This window comes from Chinchilla lanigera, unplaced genomic scaffold (assembly GCF_000276665.1).
Source record: "Chinchilla lanigera isolate Chin_1 unplaced genomic scaffold, ChiLan1.0 scaffold00065, whole genome shotgun sequence".
Classification (NCBI taxonomy): Eukaryota; Metazoa; Chordata; class Mammalia; order Rodentia; family Chinchillidae; genus Chinchilla; species Chinchilla lanigera.
This window is the reverse complement of record NW_004955466.1, coordinates 5,518,250-5,533,878: the sequence shown is the minus strand read 5'-3', so window position 1 is coordinate 5,533,878 and position 15,629 is coordinate 5,518,250. Positions and strand designations below refer to the sequence as shown.

The window sequence follows — 15,629 nt, the reverse complement described above, 5'->3', positions numbered from 1 at the left end:
AATGATACTTTCCTAAGATTTATGGTTATCAAATAAAGGCTGTTATCAATAATAGCCTTGATAATGTAAAAGTATAACTGAAAGAAGTTGCATTTCCTTCCCACCATCTTTCCCTTGTGCTCCTGAAATCATTCTGCTTCCATTGTAAATATGAGCCGGGCGTGGTGGTGCACGCCTGTAATCCCAGCACACGGGAGGCTGAGGCAGGAGGATCTCTGCGAGTTCAAAGCCAGCCTGGGCTACAAAGTGAGCTCAAGGCCAGCCTGAACTGCATAATGAGACCCTGTCTCAGAAGGACAAAAAACATTGTAAATATGACATGAAAAATAAATAATGGGAAACGTTTGTACTTTTCCTTCCCCCCACCTCCCATGACAAAACTCTCTTTCTAAATTCTTTTTTTTTTTTTTTTTTTATCTGTTTGAGACGGTTTCAATATGCAGTTCAGGCTGGCCTTGCGCTCACTTTGTACCCCAGGCTGGCCTCGCCCTCACTTTGTAGCCCAGGCTGGCTTCGAACTCACATTGTTCCTCCTGCCTCAGCCTCGCGAAGGCTGGGGTTACAGACGTGCACCACCAGCCTGGCCCCCTTCAAATTCTACCTGCCCTCCTTTCCACCTTACTGTCACTTTCAGAGCTAGGAGCTGAATAAGCACGCTCAGTTTCTAGGCTTTTTGTTACGTGAAACTGAGCAGAGGAAAGCATAAGAATTATGCAGGTAATGATGGGTCGTGTCGCTGAAAGCCCAGAATGGGGAAAAGAAGCAGAATAAAAGCAAGGGAAGAAAAGATCAGAAGTGCTTCTCCCCTCTTCCAGATTTGAGCACCACCTTCCACTCATCCTGAGTCACTGCCCCCTGGAGCTCAGGCTCGCTTCCTGTAGCTCAAGTCTTGCGGTAACTCGAGCCCTCAGGGCCAGTGTCCACAACCCACCCACACTTCAGGGCGCGGTTCCTATGCCTCGGTTTCAGTGACTTGCGCTTACTACGCTTCTGTTCAACCACCTACGCCCAGGTCCATAACCCTAGATTACTGCAGCAGCGGGAACCAATCCACACTAGGAAGCTAACGTAACGTAAGGAAAAGCTAACGTATAGGAGTTCCCTCTCTCCCCACCCCTGCTCCTCCAGGTGACTCATCCCCATGCCTCCACCCTTTTCTTCAGAACCACGCACACCTTCGGGTCCTCCTAGACCTAGCACATTGTCCGCATGCACTGGGGTGTTCTGCATGAAACTGCTTCCATTGGTCCTTCATGAAAAAGAGGACCCAGGAACTACTCAGTGCTTACCCAGTACCTCCTGGAATAACATAAAGAAATAAGAATCCTGCCGGGCGTGGTGGTGCATGCCTGTAATCCCAGCACTCGGGAGGCTGAGGCAGGAGGATCCTTGCGAGTTCAAGACCAGCCTGGGCTACAAAGTGAGCTCAAGGCCAGCATGAGCTGCATAGCAAGACCCTGTCTCAAAAAGAAGGAAGGAAGGAAGGAAGGGGAAAGAAGAAAAAAGGAAAAGAAAAGAGAAGGAAGGAAAGAAAGGAAGAAATAAGAATCCTATTTCTTCAGTAATCAATCCAAACTTGTTCTCACCTTTTCTAGAAAAATATCCGAAGACTCTTCTTGTCCTTTTATATGCACAGAGGGGAATCCGCTCTTATGTGGCAGCTTATTCACCAGAAAGTCTGCTTTTTGCTCCGCTTTTTGTCTTTCAGTCAGATACACTCTGTGTGGGGTATAAGTGGATAACAACATCACGAAACCATTTCCACCCAATTCAGCATAATAGGCGTGGGGATGCTCATCTACAACCCCAGCAGTCTGTGAGGCTCAGGCAGAAAAATGGCAAGTCTGCGCACACTGTGGGCAATCTAGCAAGACCCTGTCTCAAAATAAAAAATAAAGGAGCTGGGAATGTAGCTCAGTACGAAGGCAACAGATTCAATCCCCAGCGCTGCAGGGGAAAAAAAAAGGATTATAAAAAATTTCCAATTTAAAATATTTACATAAGTGTATCAAGTAAAAACATTTCTTATGAAAAGAGCCGTGCAGATATCCAAGTATTTCTAGGGAAGTCGTTAGTCTCACAGTAGTTGCTTTGGGGTGGTCAATTCTGAAACCATCCTTGTTAAAGTGGAAGTCGAATATGAAAATCTGCCTGCTGCTGTGGTAACACTGTGATGATCAGGAAGTTCTACCTGGATCCAGTGCACCTATTTTTTTGTTTTGTTTTTCTTCTCCGGAACCCAGAACCGAACTCACGACCTTGCGCTTGCCAGGCAGGCGCTTTTTGCCGCTGAGCTAAATCCCCAGCCCCCAGTGCACCTCTTTTAACATCACCTAAATGGACTTCTATGGAGATTTGATGAGGAGGCAAGGAATTAGACCTAATTCCTGCAGCGTAGATAATTAGATAAAATGATGTGCTAACCTGATCAGTCATGAAATATGTAACAGTTTGGGGTTGAAGTGTAGCTCAAGGGCAGAGCACTTATCTAGTATGGACGAGGCTCTCAGTTTGATCCCTAACATCACAAAAGAAAAAATAATAAAAATTAAAAGAATAAATTTTACTGTAAGCAGCAATAATTTGATTCTTGTTTGGATTACCAGTTGCTAGATATTGGTAATGTTTTCTACCCTGAAGCTAGGTTAAAGTTTGAGTCTACCAGATTTTTTCTGTACACTGCTGAGAGCTGTGTACAGAATTTAGTAAATTTAAGTCAGATCCAAAGAAACCCAAATCACCTAAAGATAAAATTTTAATTCCAAAAGTTAAGCCAGGCATGGTGGTGCATGCCTTAATCCCAGCATTCAGGAGGCTGAGGCAGGAGGATCATTGCGAGTTTGAGAACAGCCTGGGCTACAAAGTGAGCTCAAGGCCAGCCTAAACTGTCTCAAAAAGACAAAAAAAGTTATATTAGCAACATACCAAACACACTCAAAAGGTCTAACAAACCAGTAAATTCAGCCATAGACTCAGAATAGAGACAGAATGGGACAAAAACAGTATCTGAAAAAAATTCTTCCCAAACCCAATGAAAGATATCAATTGACAGAGTCAATACATTTTGCAAATCCCAAGCAGGACAAATGCAAAGCAGATCACAGCAAGATATATCCTAGTGTTAACAAGTGAAAGCCGTTAGAAGAAAAGCACACATCACCAGCAAAGATACAGTCAGATGGATGTCTGACTTCAACAAAAACTACACGTCAGAAGATAACTGACAGTGTAAAGTGGCAAAAGGAAAAGTAACCTAGAGAACCTACAATTCTATACTTTGTGAAACTGCCCTGCAAAGTTGGAGAGGAAGCAGGGCATGATGGCACACACACATCATCCCAGCACTGGGAGGCTGAGGCAGGAGGATCAATGTGAGTTCAAGGCCAGCCTGAGCTACATAGTGAGATCCTGTCTCAAAAAACAAAACAAAACAAAAAGGAGAGGAAATAAACACAATGTGAGAAGGGGAAGAATTTCAGAAAACTTTCTCAATAAGAAACATGCCAGGTAATTTTTCAAGATGAAAGAAGATGTTCTGTTGGCTGCACAGAGCTGCAGGGGAAAACACAGACCATTGCAAAGGAAATGTGTGCATGAAAGGAAACAGTGACAGCTGATAAAACAGCAGTATCTTATACTGTTCGTAACATCTGAAAAGTAAAATGTAACAATAGTACAAGTACAAAAGATGGGCAAATGGAATTAAATTTGTCCTAAGTTTTTTTATTTAAGGGGGTAAGATAAGAGTACTAATTTTTTTTTTTTTTTTTTTTTGTCTTTTTGAGACAGGGTTTTGCTATGCAATGTAGACTGGACTTGAACTCACTTTTGCAGCCCAGGCTAGCCTCAAACTTGCAGCGATCCACCTGCCTCAGCCTCCCAAATGCTGGGATTCAGAGTACTCATTTAAAAGGCGATGAATCAAATATGCATTTTATACTCACCAAATCTAGGGTAAAAACTAAATAACAATTAAAAAGATGTTAAAACTTGATAGAAAAGGAAAAATTTAAAACTTACTAATCCAAAAATAAAGTGTTAAGGGAATAATAAAGGTACAGACAACAGAAAAAAATGATAACAATGTGGAAGACTTCCAAGAATTTCAGTAATTACCTAAGAGATGGTATAAAGATTGAATGAAAAGGCAAGAGTAGCCAGGTGTGGTGGCACACACCTGCGATTCTAGTACTCTGGGAGGCCGAGGCAGGACAATTGTAAATTTGAGCCTCGCTGGGTCAATTGAGTGATTTAGTGAAACCTTATCTGAACACACAAAAAAAATTTTAAGAGGCTGGGGATGTAATTTAGTGTGAGGCCTTGGGTTCAAGCCCCAGTACCAGAAAAGTAAATAAACTAAACAGACAAATAAGGCAAGAGTATCAGACTGGATTTAGAAAAAATAAAAAACAAAAAACTCATGCTATTTTTCAAGACATGTTAAATATAAGAGTACAGGAAGGTGTGGATTGAAAATAGAAAAAAGAAGTCTCCGTCTCTGTCTGTCTATCTGTCTCTCTCCCCTACCCCCTTGCTTGATTTTGCTGTCTTCCACCGCCATGAACTATTGCCCGCTGCTATATGCCATCCTGCCTTGAAGCTAGCCAATTAGGGACTAAAACCTCTATAAACTGTGAGCTAAATAAACCTTTCCCCTTTAAAAAAATGGAAAGAGAAGCTGGACATAAGAGTCATAGACCTGTGGTCTTAAGGCAGGATTTGAAAAAGTTTCCCAAACTTCCCCCTCCCTACAGTATTGTGCTCTGTTCCACTACAGATAAAAGCAGAAACTTTAGTTCCTGTAAGTAAAATTGTATAAGCTCCTGTTTCCATAACATTCTGTTATAACCGAGCAGGGCCACCAAGATACAAAACTGTCACAGTTTGACAAACTCCCTTTGTTCTCCTCCTGCTTGCCCACAAGTTCCATGCCGAAGACCCAGCCCTTGACCAAATGTATAAGAACTAGAACCTTCCTTTGTCCAATGCTCAGCCATTTTGGACATCATAAGGCCAAGCTGAGCCAGTGTGCACCTAAGACCTTGAAGAGAAATCCTCCTGTTTCATGATCTCTGATCTCTAGAATTCTACAACAGCCTCAGTTCTCAAGAGGCTGAGATGGGAGGATCTTTTGAGTCCTGGAGTTTAAAACCAGTCTGGACAACACAGTGAGACCTGGTCCAGAAGGACCAATCTTGTCAAGAACACACAGAAACTCCTAGGATAATGCCTGGCCAAGACTGGCTATCCCATGGCCCAGTCAAGTTGACACAAGGTTAACTTTCACAGCTCTAAGGATAAAATCAAAACGTAGTAGTGACTTTCTCTGCGATGGTATTCAAAATCATGGTGAAGAGTCTGCTCAGCTGTTATGGACCATGCTACAGCCAACTGCATGTCATGGCTTAACACTGAGAAGACCTATAGATGATTTTTTTTTTTTTTTTTTTTTTTTTTTGCAGTATTGGGGGTTGAACCCAGGGCCTCACACATGCTAGGCAAATGATCTGCCACTGAGCCTATCCTTTTTACATATATTTTGTAAAAATATATCCCTTTTTAGATATATTCTGAGACAGGGTCTTGCTAAATGGCCCAGCCTGACCTTGAACTTGCCATCTTCCTGCCTTTAGCTTCTCCAATCCTCTTTTCTTTTAAAAGCTGATTTGGGGCACTGGGCATGGTGGTGTGCACCTGTAATCCCAGCACTCAGAAGACTGAGGCAGGAGAATCCCTGTGAGTTCAAGGCCAGCCTGAGCTCCATAGTGGGTTCAAGGTCAGCTCGAACTGCATAACGAGACCCTGTCTTTTTTTTTTTTTTTTTGTCTTTTTGAAACAGGGTCTTGCTATGCCGTTCAGGCTGGCCTTGAGCTCACTTTGTAGCCCAGGCTGGTCTCAAACTCACAACAATCCTCCTGCCTCAGCCTCCTGAGTGCTGGGATTACAGGCGTGCACCACCATGCCCAGCTGAGACCCTGTCTCAAAAAAAAAAAAGTGATTTGAGAAATTGAAGACACAGAAGAAACCTCTACTTACTAGTTGGGCTGATATATCTAAATATAATAATACCAGGCTATAGCAGCATTCACATCTGCATGGGGTGTCTCTTCGTGTAGTCTGACTCTCTTAAATATTATTTATATTGTCAGACAGAGAATTAAGGATTTTGTTTCTTCTTGGAGCCACAGGTACATGACTAAATAATTTACTTCCTCTCTCTACACCATGAATGATAATGAGCCTATGGCACATATGCTTCAACTGGCTGTTTGTTATCATTCAAATCTCTAAAAGATTTGCTCACACCTGTAATCCCAGCACTCGGGAGGCTGAGCCAGGAGGATCATTGAGAGTTCAAGGCCAGCCTGAGCTACAAAGTGAGCTCAAGGCCAGACTGAACTGCATAATGAGACCCTGTCTCAAAAAGACAAAAAAAAAGTATCCAAATTGAAAAGGAAGAAGTAAAACTGTCTCTATGGATAATATGGCCCTTCATAAAGAAAATCTCAAGAAATACACACACACAAACACACACAATTAGAGCTAATAAAGATGTTCAGCTAATAAACATGAGATACACGTTTGGGATACAAAAATCAATTGTATTCTACTCCCTAAAAATGAAGGATCCAAAAATGAAATTAAGGGAGCAGCTTCATTATAATGTGTAAATAAGAGTAAAATACTTAGAAATAAGTTTCATAAAATACATGTGCAGCTGGGCATGTTGGTACATATCTGTAATCCCAGCACTCATGAGGCGGAGGCAGCAGGATTATGAGTTTTTTGGTTTGTTTTGGTTTGCTCTATTTTTTTCTTTTTGATTGATTTTGATTTTTTGAGACAGAATCTCGCTATCCCAGGTTGGCCTCAAACTCATGATGATCCTCCTGTCTCAGCCTCCTCAATGCTGGGACCACCCTACCAAGCTCCAGGAGGATTATGAGTCTTAGGCCAGCCTGGGCTGCCTAAGGCAGACCCTGATTCAAACAAACAAAAACATACACACTGAAAACTACAAAACATTGTAAAAACAAATTAAAGAAGCCCCAAGTAATTGGGAAAACATTCCATGTCTACAGATTGGAAGACAACATTATATATTAGTATAAGGATTCAACACAATCTCTCTTCATCAAAATTACATCTGCCAGTTATGGAAACTGACAAGTTGAATTTAAAATCTAGTAATGGACCCAAAAAACAATATGATCTTAAAAAAAAAAAAAAAAAGGAAAAAGTTGGAGGACTCACTCTTCTGCTTTCAAAACTTACTACAAAGCTACAGTATTCAAGGAGATAATGTAGCACTGGCGGAAGGGCAGCCTGGACCAAGGTGCCAGGACAGAAACCCCAGAAATGAACCCACACACTTGTGGTCAGACGATGTTTCGCAAAAGTGCCAGGACAACTCCTCGGGGGAAGGAACAGTCTTTCCAACAAATGATGCCGAGATTAACTGGATAATCCACCTGCAAAAGAATTTTTTGGACACCATCCTGTCTCAAAATAAAATATAAAAAAAGAGCTGGGCGTATAGCTCAGTGCCAGGCCCTGATCCCTAACACCACAAAAAAGCAAAAGAAAAAGAAAGGATAGATGTGAATATGATTCTTTTTTGTGTATGAATATGATTCTGAGTTAGAGAATGGTTTCTTAGATTTGACACTAAAGACACAAGTGACCAAAATTTTTAAACTTCATCAAAATTTAAAGAAAATTTTGCTTCAAATGAAAGTAAGAGAGTGAGGCATGTAGCTCAGTGAGAAAGTTTTTAAAAAGGTTTGTGAAAAAACTGGATGCAGTGTTGTGTGCCTGCAGTCCCAATTACTTGGGAGGCTGAGGCAAGAAGGTCACTTGAGCCCAGGAGTTTAAGGCCAATGTGGGTAACATGGGGAGGTCCCATCTCCAAAAAAAAAAAAAAAAAAAAAAGGAAGGAAGGAAAGAAAAAGAAGGTTAAAGAAGAAAAGAGAAAGTGAAAAAACCTGCATATTGGGAGAGAATATATGCAAATCATACATCCGCTAAGGTTTCAGTATCCAGAAAATATCAATACTCTCAACAATGAAACAATCCAATTAAAAATTATTTTATGCTGGAGGCCTCTATGAAGCACCCCCAAGCAGGACTTAAATTAACAAACTGGCTTTTTATATTCACTTGTGAATCTATCCAAAGCCTAGGCCGCTTGTCTGGAAGTGGGTGACAGACCCATAGTAAGTGAACTTCTGTAAGTCACTAATCCCTACTAAAACCTGTAATGACAGATGAAGCTGGAAAGCCTCAAAGGATAGGACAAGATCACAGCCAAGGACACCTGGATCCGATCTCACCTAGATAAATTCTATAGCCTCAGGCATCTCACTCTTGGGTGGACTAACTTAGTCCTTCTTAAGGATCAATTTAATACCTTATTTGGAGAAGTCCTTGAGTAATTCCACCCTTCTTGAGTACTCCCCTCCCTTCCGGTAACCAAATAAATGCAGGCCACCCCCAGAAGGTCTTGGTCTTAGCCCTGAGAGAATCTCAAGTTCTGAGAGAGGGCTTTGATCCTCCTGGAGCCCTAAAATCTTTCCATTTGCCTCTTTTTATTTAGCCTTCACCATACACTCATTCAGGAGATTGGAGCCCTGATCAGCCCGCAATAACTAAGGGATGTTATTAACCCAATCATTTTAAAATAAGCAAAAGTTCTAAATAGGTATTTCTGGGCCAGGGATATAGCTCAGTGGCATAAGTGCCTGCCTGGCAAGCGCAAGGTCCTGAGTTTGATACCCAGTACAAAAAAAAAAAAAAAAAAAAAAGATATTTCTGCATAGAAGACATACAGGTGGCTGGTAAGTACATGAAAAGATGCTCAGTGCCTTTAGTCACCAGGGAAATGCACAGTAAAGTCACAAAGAGCTGTGCTGCAGACCCACTACAATGAAAGAAGACAAGCAGTAAGTGTTGGTGGGAATATGGTGAGGCTGTAACCCTCACATTGCTGGTGGGGATGTGACATGGTCCTGCTATCCTGGAAAACAGCCTGGCAGTCCTCAAAGTAACTTCAAAGGCTTAATCAGACAAACAGTTACTACATGACCGAACAATTCTACTCCTAGTGCATATGTCTAACAGAGATAAAACTTATGTTCATATAAATGCTTGCACAAGCTGGGTGTGGTGGTACATGCCTGTAATCCCAGCACCTGGGAGGCTGAGGCAGGAGGACTGTTGCAAGTCTGAGATCAGCCTGGGCTATAAAGTGAGCTAAAAGTCAGGAATATGAACTGCATAGCGAGACCCTGTCTCAAAAAGACCAACTAACTAAACAAATAAATAAAAGCTTGCACAGGAATGTTCATAGCAGGATTACTCATAGAAAAAAAAGGGAAACAACCAAGATGTCATCAAGAACTAAATAAACAGACTAGCTGGGCATGGTGGTGTACACCTGTAATCCCAGCACTTGGGAGGCTGAGACAGGAGTACTGTTGCGAGTTTGAGGCCAGCCTGGACTACAAAGTGAGTTCAAGGCAGCCTGAACTGCATAGCAAGATTCTGTCTCAAAAAGACAAAAAAATAAATAAACAAACAAACAAACAGGCCAGGGATATAGCTCAGGGGCACAGCACCTGCCTGGCAGTCTGGTACAAAAAAAAGGAACAAAATAAACAAAATAGGATGTATATACAGAATGAAATACTATGTATCCAGAATGAAATACTATGCAGCCATAAAAAGGAATGAAGTAGCAATTCATGCTACAACGTTTATATACCTTGAAATATTTTTTAAGTGAGAGAAGTCAGACAGAGGGGATATGTGTTATAATTGCATTCATCTGAAATGTCCAGAAAAGGCAAATCCACACAGAAAGAAAGATTCGTGGTTGTCAGAGGCTAGAAGAAAGTGGGCTAGGAAGTGACTCCTAATGTGTCCATGGGATTTCTTCTGTGGATCACAAAAATATTTTCAAATTAGGTGGTGGTGGTAGTTGTTACAGCCACTGGGTTATACACACTTAAAACAGGTGAATCTTACGGTGTGTGACATCCCAATGCAAAGTGTTTTTTTTAATGTAATAATGTTGAGTCAGGCATTACATAAAATTTTACTAGATTTAAATTTTGTAATTAATCAGCAGGGTGGAGTTCACACACTATGCGCAAACGCGTGACAAAAGACTTGTTTGAAAACAAACCCGGAAGTTCCCTACCTTAGAAGGTTTTCTAGTTCTGTAACTCTTTTAGTTAGATTCCAGTTGCCTCTTTCAAGATTTTGAATATTGGAATTTTTCAAAGACTTAATTCTGGTTAGGGAAGTGATAAGTTCCTGCAGGCCCTTGACATCGTCTCTCAGGGACGTTATCTGGAAGGACTGCTGTTCTTTGTACCTTGCTAGTTCAGTCTTGGTCTCTTGCAGCGAAGTCTCTTCTCTGAAAAGTTTTCTTTGCAGAGTTCTGAGCTAATAAGAAAGGAAAGGTGTTTAAATTATACAATAAAATGAAGACTTTTTGTCTTAGGGATAAAACCCAGGGTTTTCACATGCTAAGCAAGCACTTCATGACTGAGCTACACCCCCTCTCCCCAAACCAAGCCTTTCAAATCTACACCCAACAGTATACTCTGATGTTTAAGGCATTTTAAACATAAAATGAAATGGGTACATAGGGTTTTCAGTAAGTAATTTTGTTCTCCATACGAAAATTGTTTCTTTAGTTACTAATAAGTAAAAATAATAAAATTTTAAAATAAAATTACACTAATAAATAAAATAAATTTCACCAATAAATTACACCAATAATGAACTTTGTAGTTTCTGGCAAAAAGAAATAATTACTGGGTGCTTTAGCCAGAGATCATTTTTTGGTGTGTGGTAAAGGGGGGCATGTTCCCGGGGCTTTCTTCAAGAAAGAAGCCTTGCCGGGCGTGGTGGCACACACACCTGTAATCCCAGCACTCGGGAGGCTGAGGCAGGAGGATTGTTTCGAGTTTGAGACCAGCCTGGGCTACAAAGTGAGCTCAAGGCCAGCCTGAACTGCATAGCGAGACCCTGTCTCAAATAGAGGAACAAAGTGTTATAAATAGAGGCTTCTTTGTTTTTTGTTTTTGTTTTGGTCTTTTTTGAGACAGGGTCTCACTATGTAGCGCAGTGTGTAGCCCAGGCTGGCCAAAAAAGAAAAAAAGACAATCTTTCTAGGCAAATGTCTGCAGGAAGTATTTTGTCAAGGAACAATGCTAATTTGAATGTGACAAATCCTAGACTGCGGGTTTTTCCCATTTAAATGACCACAAAAAATAGATGTAAATGTAGTGTTGTTTGTTTGTTTAGATGAGTTCTTATTCTGTTATCCAATTGGCACAGAACTTCTGATTCTCCTGAGTAGCTAGGATTACAAGCCTGTACCAACCCACCTGGTTTGAGTGTTTGTGCTTTGGCTGGGGATCAAACCCAGGTATGCTCTACTAATGAGTACATCCCCAGTCCTATTTATTTATTTATCTCTACTTTGGTTGATCTTGGGAATTAAACCTAGGGCCTTTCCCCTGAGCTCTATATCCAGCCCTTTTTCATTTTTTATTTTGAGATAGGGTCTCACTAAACTGCTAAGTTGCCCAGGCTGGGCTTGAACTTTTGCTCCACCCGCCTTGGCCTCCCAGAGTGCTGAGAGGCCTGTCTCAAAATAAAATGAAAAGGGCTGGGGAAGTAGCTCTGTAACTTGTCTAGCATGCATGAGGCCCTGGGTTTGATCTCCAACACTGCACACACATATACTCAATTTCCATACAAATTTTTCATAGACTAACTCATTCTCTTCAGTAAATTTTTGTTTTTGTTTTTTGGGAAAGGGTCTGTCTATGTAGCCCAGGCTGGCCTTGACTCACTATGTAGCCCAGGCTGGCCTCAAACTGGAAGCAATCCTCCTGCCTCGGGCACCAAAGAGCTGGGATTACGGGCGTGCGCCACCATGCCTGGCAAATTTCTGATTATAAATGTGGTTCTTAAAACGGGATCTAAGGGACTGGAGTTCAATATGTATACTTAGCAATGGGAAAATTACAAAATAAGTGACAGTAAACAGGATGTAACAAACGACTGCGTGGATGGAAGGGATGGAAATAAAAGCCTCCCGTCTCCGCGGAGTCTTTTATGCTTCCCATCTTTACAAGTTTTCTACCATGTGCCTTTTATTTTGTAGAAAATATATTTTAATAATAAGATCCAATGTTTAAAAAAAATCTAAAGTTTGGGGACACACACATGTAATCCCAGCACTTGGGAGGCTGAGGCCACGAGTTTGAGGCCAGCCTGGGCTCCCTATGAGTTGGAGTCTAGCCTGGACTACACAGAGAGACCTTGTCTCAAAAAACAAATAAAAAAATCTAAAGTTTCAAATTCATTCACACTTTCATTAGAAATTGTGAACAGCACACGCATTGGTGAGCGTCCTTTGCTTTTATTGTCCCCTCAGGTCGGTAAGTCTGTTACTGTTCTCTCTGTGCTTTCCTTGTGTCCCCCTTTCTTCTATGCCCGATGCCTTGGTCCTGCTTCCGGGCCTCACGGACCATCTCATGCACTGCTAGAAGACCTTCTCCTTGAGAACCATCCTTTCATTGATTTGACAAATAGGACTTAAATGCCTTCTGTTTTCCAGGTATGTGTCAGGCTCTGAGGATCCGAAGAAGTTTAAGAACTCTCAAGATTCTCCTCGGTCACTAGAAAGCCCAGTTTGAAAACAAATATGCCATCACTGATACAGTGACAGTGGTATGAACAGAACGGTCAAGGAACATGAGGGATATCTGGTTCTGCTCAAAGCTGTCCCCTCGGGTCTGATCGTGTCAGCCTTCCTGGAATCGCTGTAACGATCCCCACTGGCTGCTAACTCCTACGCACTCTGCTGCTCCCGCTGCCCAGTCCTCTGCCATTCCCTCCCACGGTCCCCGCTCCAACCTCTGTGAAACTCGCTGTCCTCAGAGCCCCTCCAACTGCCACCACCCCCAAGAAGCCTGGGCATGTGGAATTCCCCGGGGTTTCCCACGTCGCTCTCCATGCCCTTCCTAACTCTCATGGGTGAGAACCATAGTCGATTTGTTTTTTTTTTTTTTTTTTTTTTTATTTTTTTTTTTTTTTAAAGAATAAAAGAAGGATAACATAATAATAGGGGGGACTTAGCAAATTACAGACAAAATGGTAGGAAATTATCAATGGTTATCATTTTACATATTATTGTCTACAAAATAGTTTCTCAGGAAAACAAATAGACAAATAATAGTGAGTTAAAGACAAAAGAGGTAGGAGATTATCAAGAGTTGTTGTACTATACTTTGGTATCTTCAAAGTGTCTTCTAAAGAAAATAGAGCTATACATGAGTGACCTATTGAAAAATCATTAACTATTCTCAATGGTTGTTGTAGGAAACACATAATAATAAACATACATTATGAAATAGGATAGGAACATTACAAACTTAACACAGTTATGGATAGATTAGTAGGAAAATAATGGCTGCTGTAATACATGGTGGTATCTTCAATGTGGTTTCTCAGGAAGACAGAGATATGCAAGAAGGATCTAATAAGTAGTTACAGCCTAAGGGTTGTCAAAAATAGCATATTACCTCCTCACCAGTGACTCCTTTCACTGAGGTATGATGGCTGGAAGGAAGGCCAGGATTGAAAAGAAGGACCGAGAGACTTGCACCTGTGTCTAGCAACAGGCTGTTTTCTTGTTCCTCCATAGTCATGATTACCCAGGACTCCTCGATGGAGATTCGATTTGTTTTTTCTGTCCTCACCTGCCCGGCGCCTTATTTCAGTAAGCACTCTGTATGTGTCAGAACCTCACACATGTTGAGTGGAAACTCTCTGTTCCTGGGAGCATTATTATGAATCGCAGCTTACAGTAATCGCAGCAGTTGCCCAAGCCTTTAGCATTATTCTAACCAGTAAGTCAGGGGTTTCTCTGCACCAAAGTGGAATTTATTATATATATAATGAAATATATAAATAATGCTTCGGGAGTTGTGGGGTGCAGTGGTTCTGCCTTCCTGTGCTGTGATAAAGGAGCCGTGTCTTCAGATCTTATTTTTAGTTATCCCATTGTCAGGATAATGTTCGGTACAAGTTTCTTGAAAAGTATCTCGGGTAACATGACGCTCATGTAGAAAACTAGACCCGACATTGATTTCTAGATCTATTTTAACCTTCCTTTTAATGGCCAAACTTTTGTCAGTTGTCTTCCAGAAGATCTGCTAGTTAGAGTAGTTTATTTTCTTATGACCAATAATTTGCAAATGCTAAGGTTTTAAAAGACTCCTGCGTTCTATTTTATGTCAAAGAAACCCAAACTCAAACAGCTTGATGCTGGAATTGGAAACAATAAAACAGTAATGTACTGAGAAGCTAGCTACATCTAGGTGTCTTGGTTACTTTTCTCTCCTTGCTGAGACAAAATACCCGACACCAGGATTAAGGAAGGAAAGGTTTATTTTGCTCACAGTTCGTGGAGGTTTCAGTCCATGCTCGGCTGGCTCCAAGGCAGAGTGGCACATGGCAGAGGGCAACAGTTCATGGCAGCGGAAGGCAGCAAAGGCAACAAGAGCAAAAGGGAGGGGTGGCAGAGAGCAAGCCTCTTTCTCTCTCTTACATTGTAAGCAAACTACCCACCCCAGGGCAAGTGTAGCATTTGCATCCATAATTCTAACATTTGACAGTGAATCAATCATAAACTCTAAAAGCCCACCCCATGACTGCATGTGATTTTGGGGGGACACCCACATACAAACCATGACACTAGGCTACCACAGAAATTGAGATACAGCTTGTTGAGTAACATTAGGGTAGAATATACACAGAACTCTCTCCACTCTCAGAAGACTTGAACAGAAACTCTCTGGAAGGATAGACCGATAACAATAAGACATAAAAATGTGTCTGACACTGTCAGTCACTAGGGATACGTGAATGAAAGCTACCATGAGATCTCACACACATATCAGAGGGGCTAAAGTATAAAATAGTGATACCACCACATGCTGGTAAGGGTGCAGAGAAATTGCATCATTCATACATTGCTGCTAAGAATGACAGAATATGACTACTGTGGACAACAGTTTGACAGCTTTCTTATAAAACTAACCATGAAATTAACGTGACCCAGATATTGTACTCTTGAGCATTTTTCCCAGAGAAATGAAAAGTTACCTCTCCACAAAAATGTCTACATTGACATCTGTAGCAGATTATTTGATTGATTTTTGCATTTTTTGAGACAGGGTCTTGCTGTGTAGACAAGGGTGGTCTCAAACTTACAGGGATCCTCCTGCCTCAGCCTTCCAAGCACTGGAATTATAGGCATGTCTCACCATGGCCAGCCATAACAGATTTATTTATAATTGCCAAAAAAAAAAAAGATACAACTCAGATATCTGTCAACAGATAAATGGTTAAACAAATTTTGGACATACATACCATGGAATTCAAAGAGCAAATTAGTAATATATGCATATATGCTGTAGCTAGGCATTGTGGTACATGCTTGCAATCCTAGCACTCAGGAACCTGAGGCAGGAGGATCACTGAGTTTGAGGTCAGCCTGAACTACATAGCAAGATCCCAAACCAAAACAACAACTATATATA

The 15,629-nt window shown here is 41.3% G+C and overlaps 1 protein-coding gene across 6 annotated transcripts in view; it reads right to left on the bottom strand.

Moving 5' to 3' along the window:
* Window positions 1-15,629, bottom strand: part of LOC102003327 — a 62,395-nt gene that overhangs the window by 14,468 nt on the left and 32,298 nt on the right. For 5 of the 6 annotated variants that reach the window (XM_013522018.1, XM_005399133.1, XM_013522017.1 and 2 more), the window contains 2 exons: window positions 10,202-10,449; window positions 1,587-1,719 (listed from right to left, as the gene is read on the bottom strand). In XM_013522018.1, the coding sequence (XP_013377472.1) occupies window positions 1,587-1,719; window positions 10,202-10,449 (381 nt within the window). The remainder of the gene's footprint in view (window positions 1-1,586; window positions 1,720-10,201; window positions 10,450-15,629) is intronic. The other variant, XM_005399134.1, reaches the window with a different exon arrangement.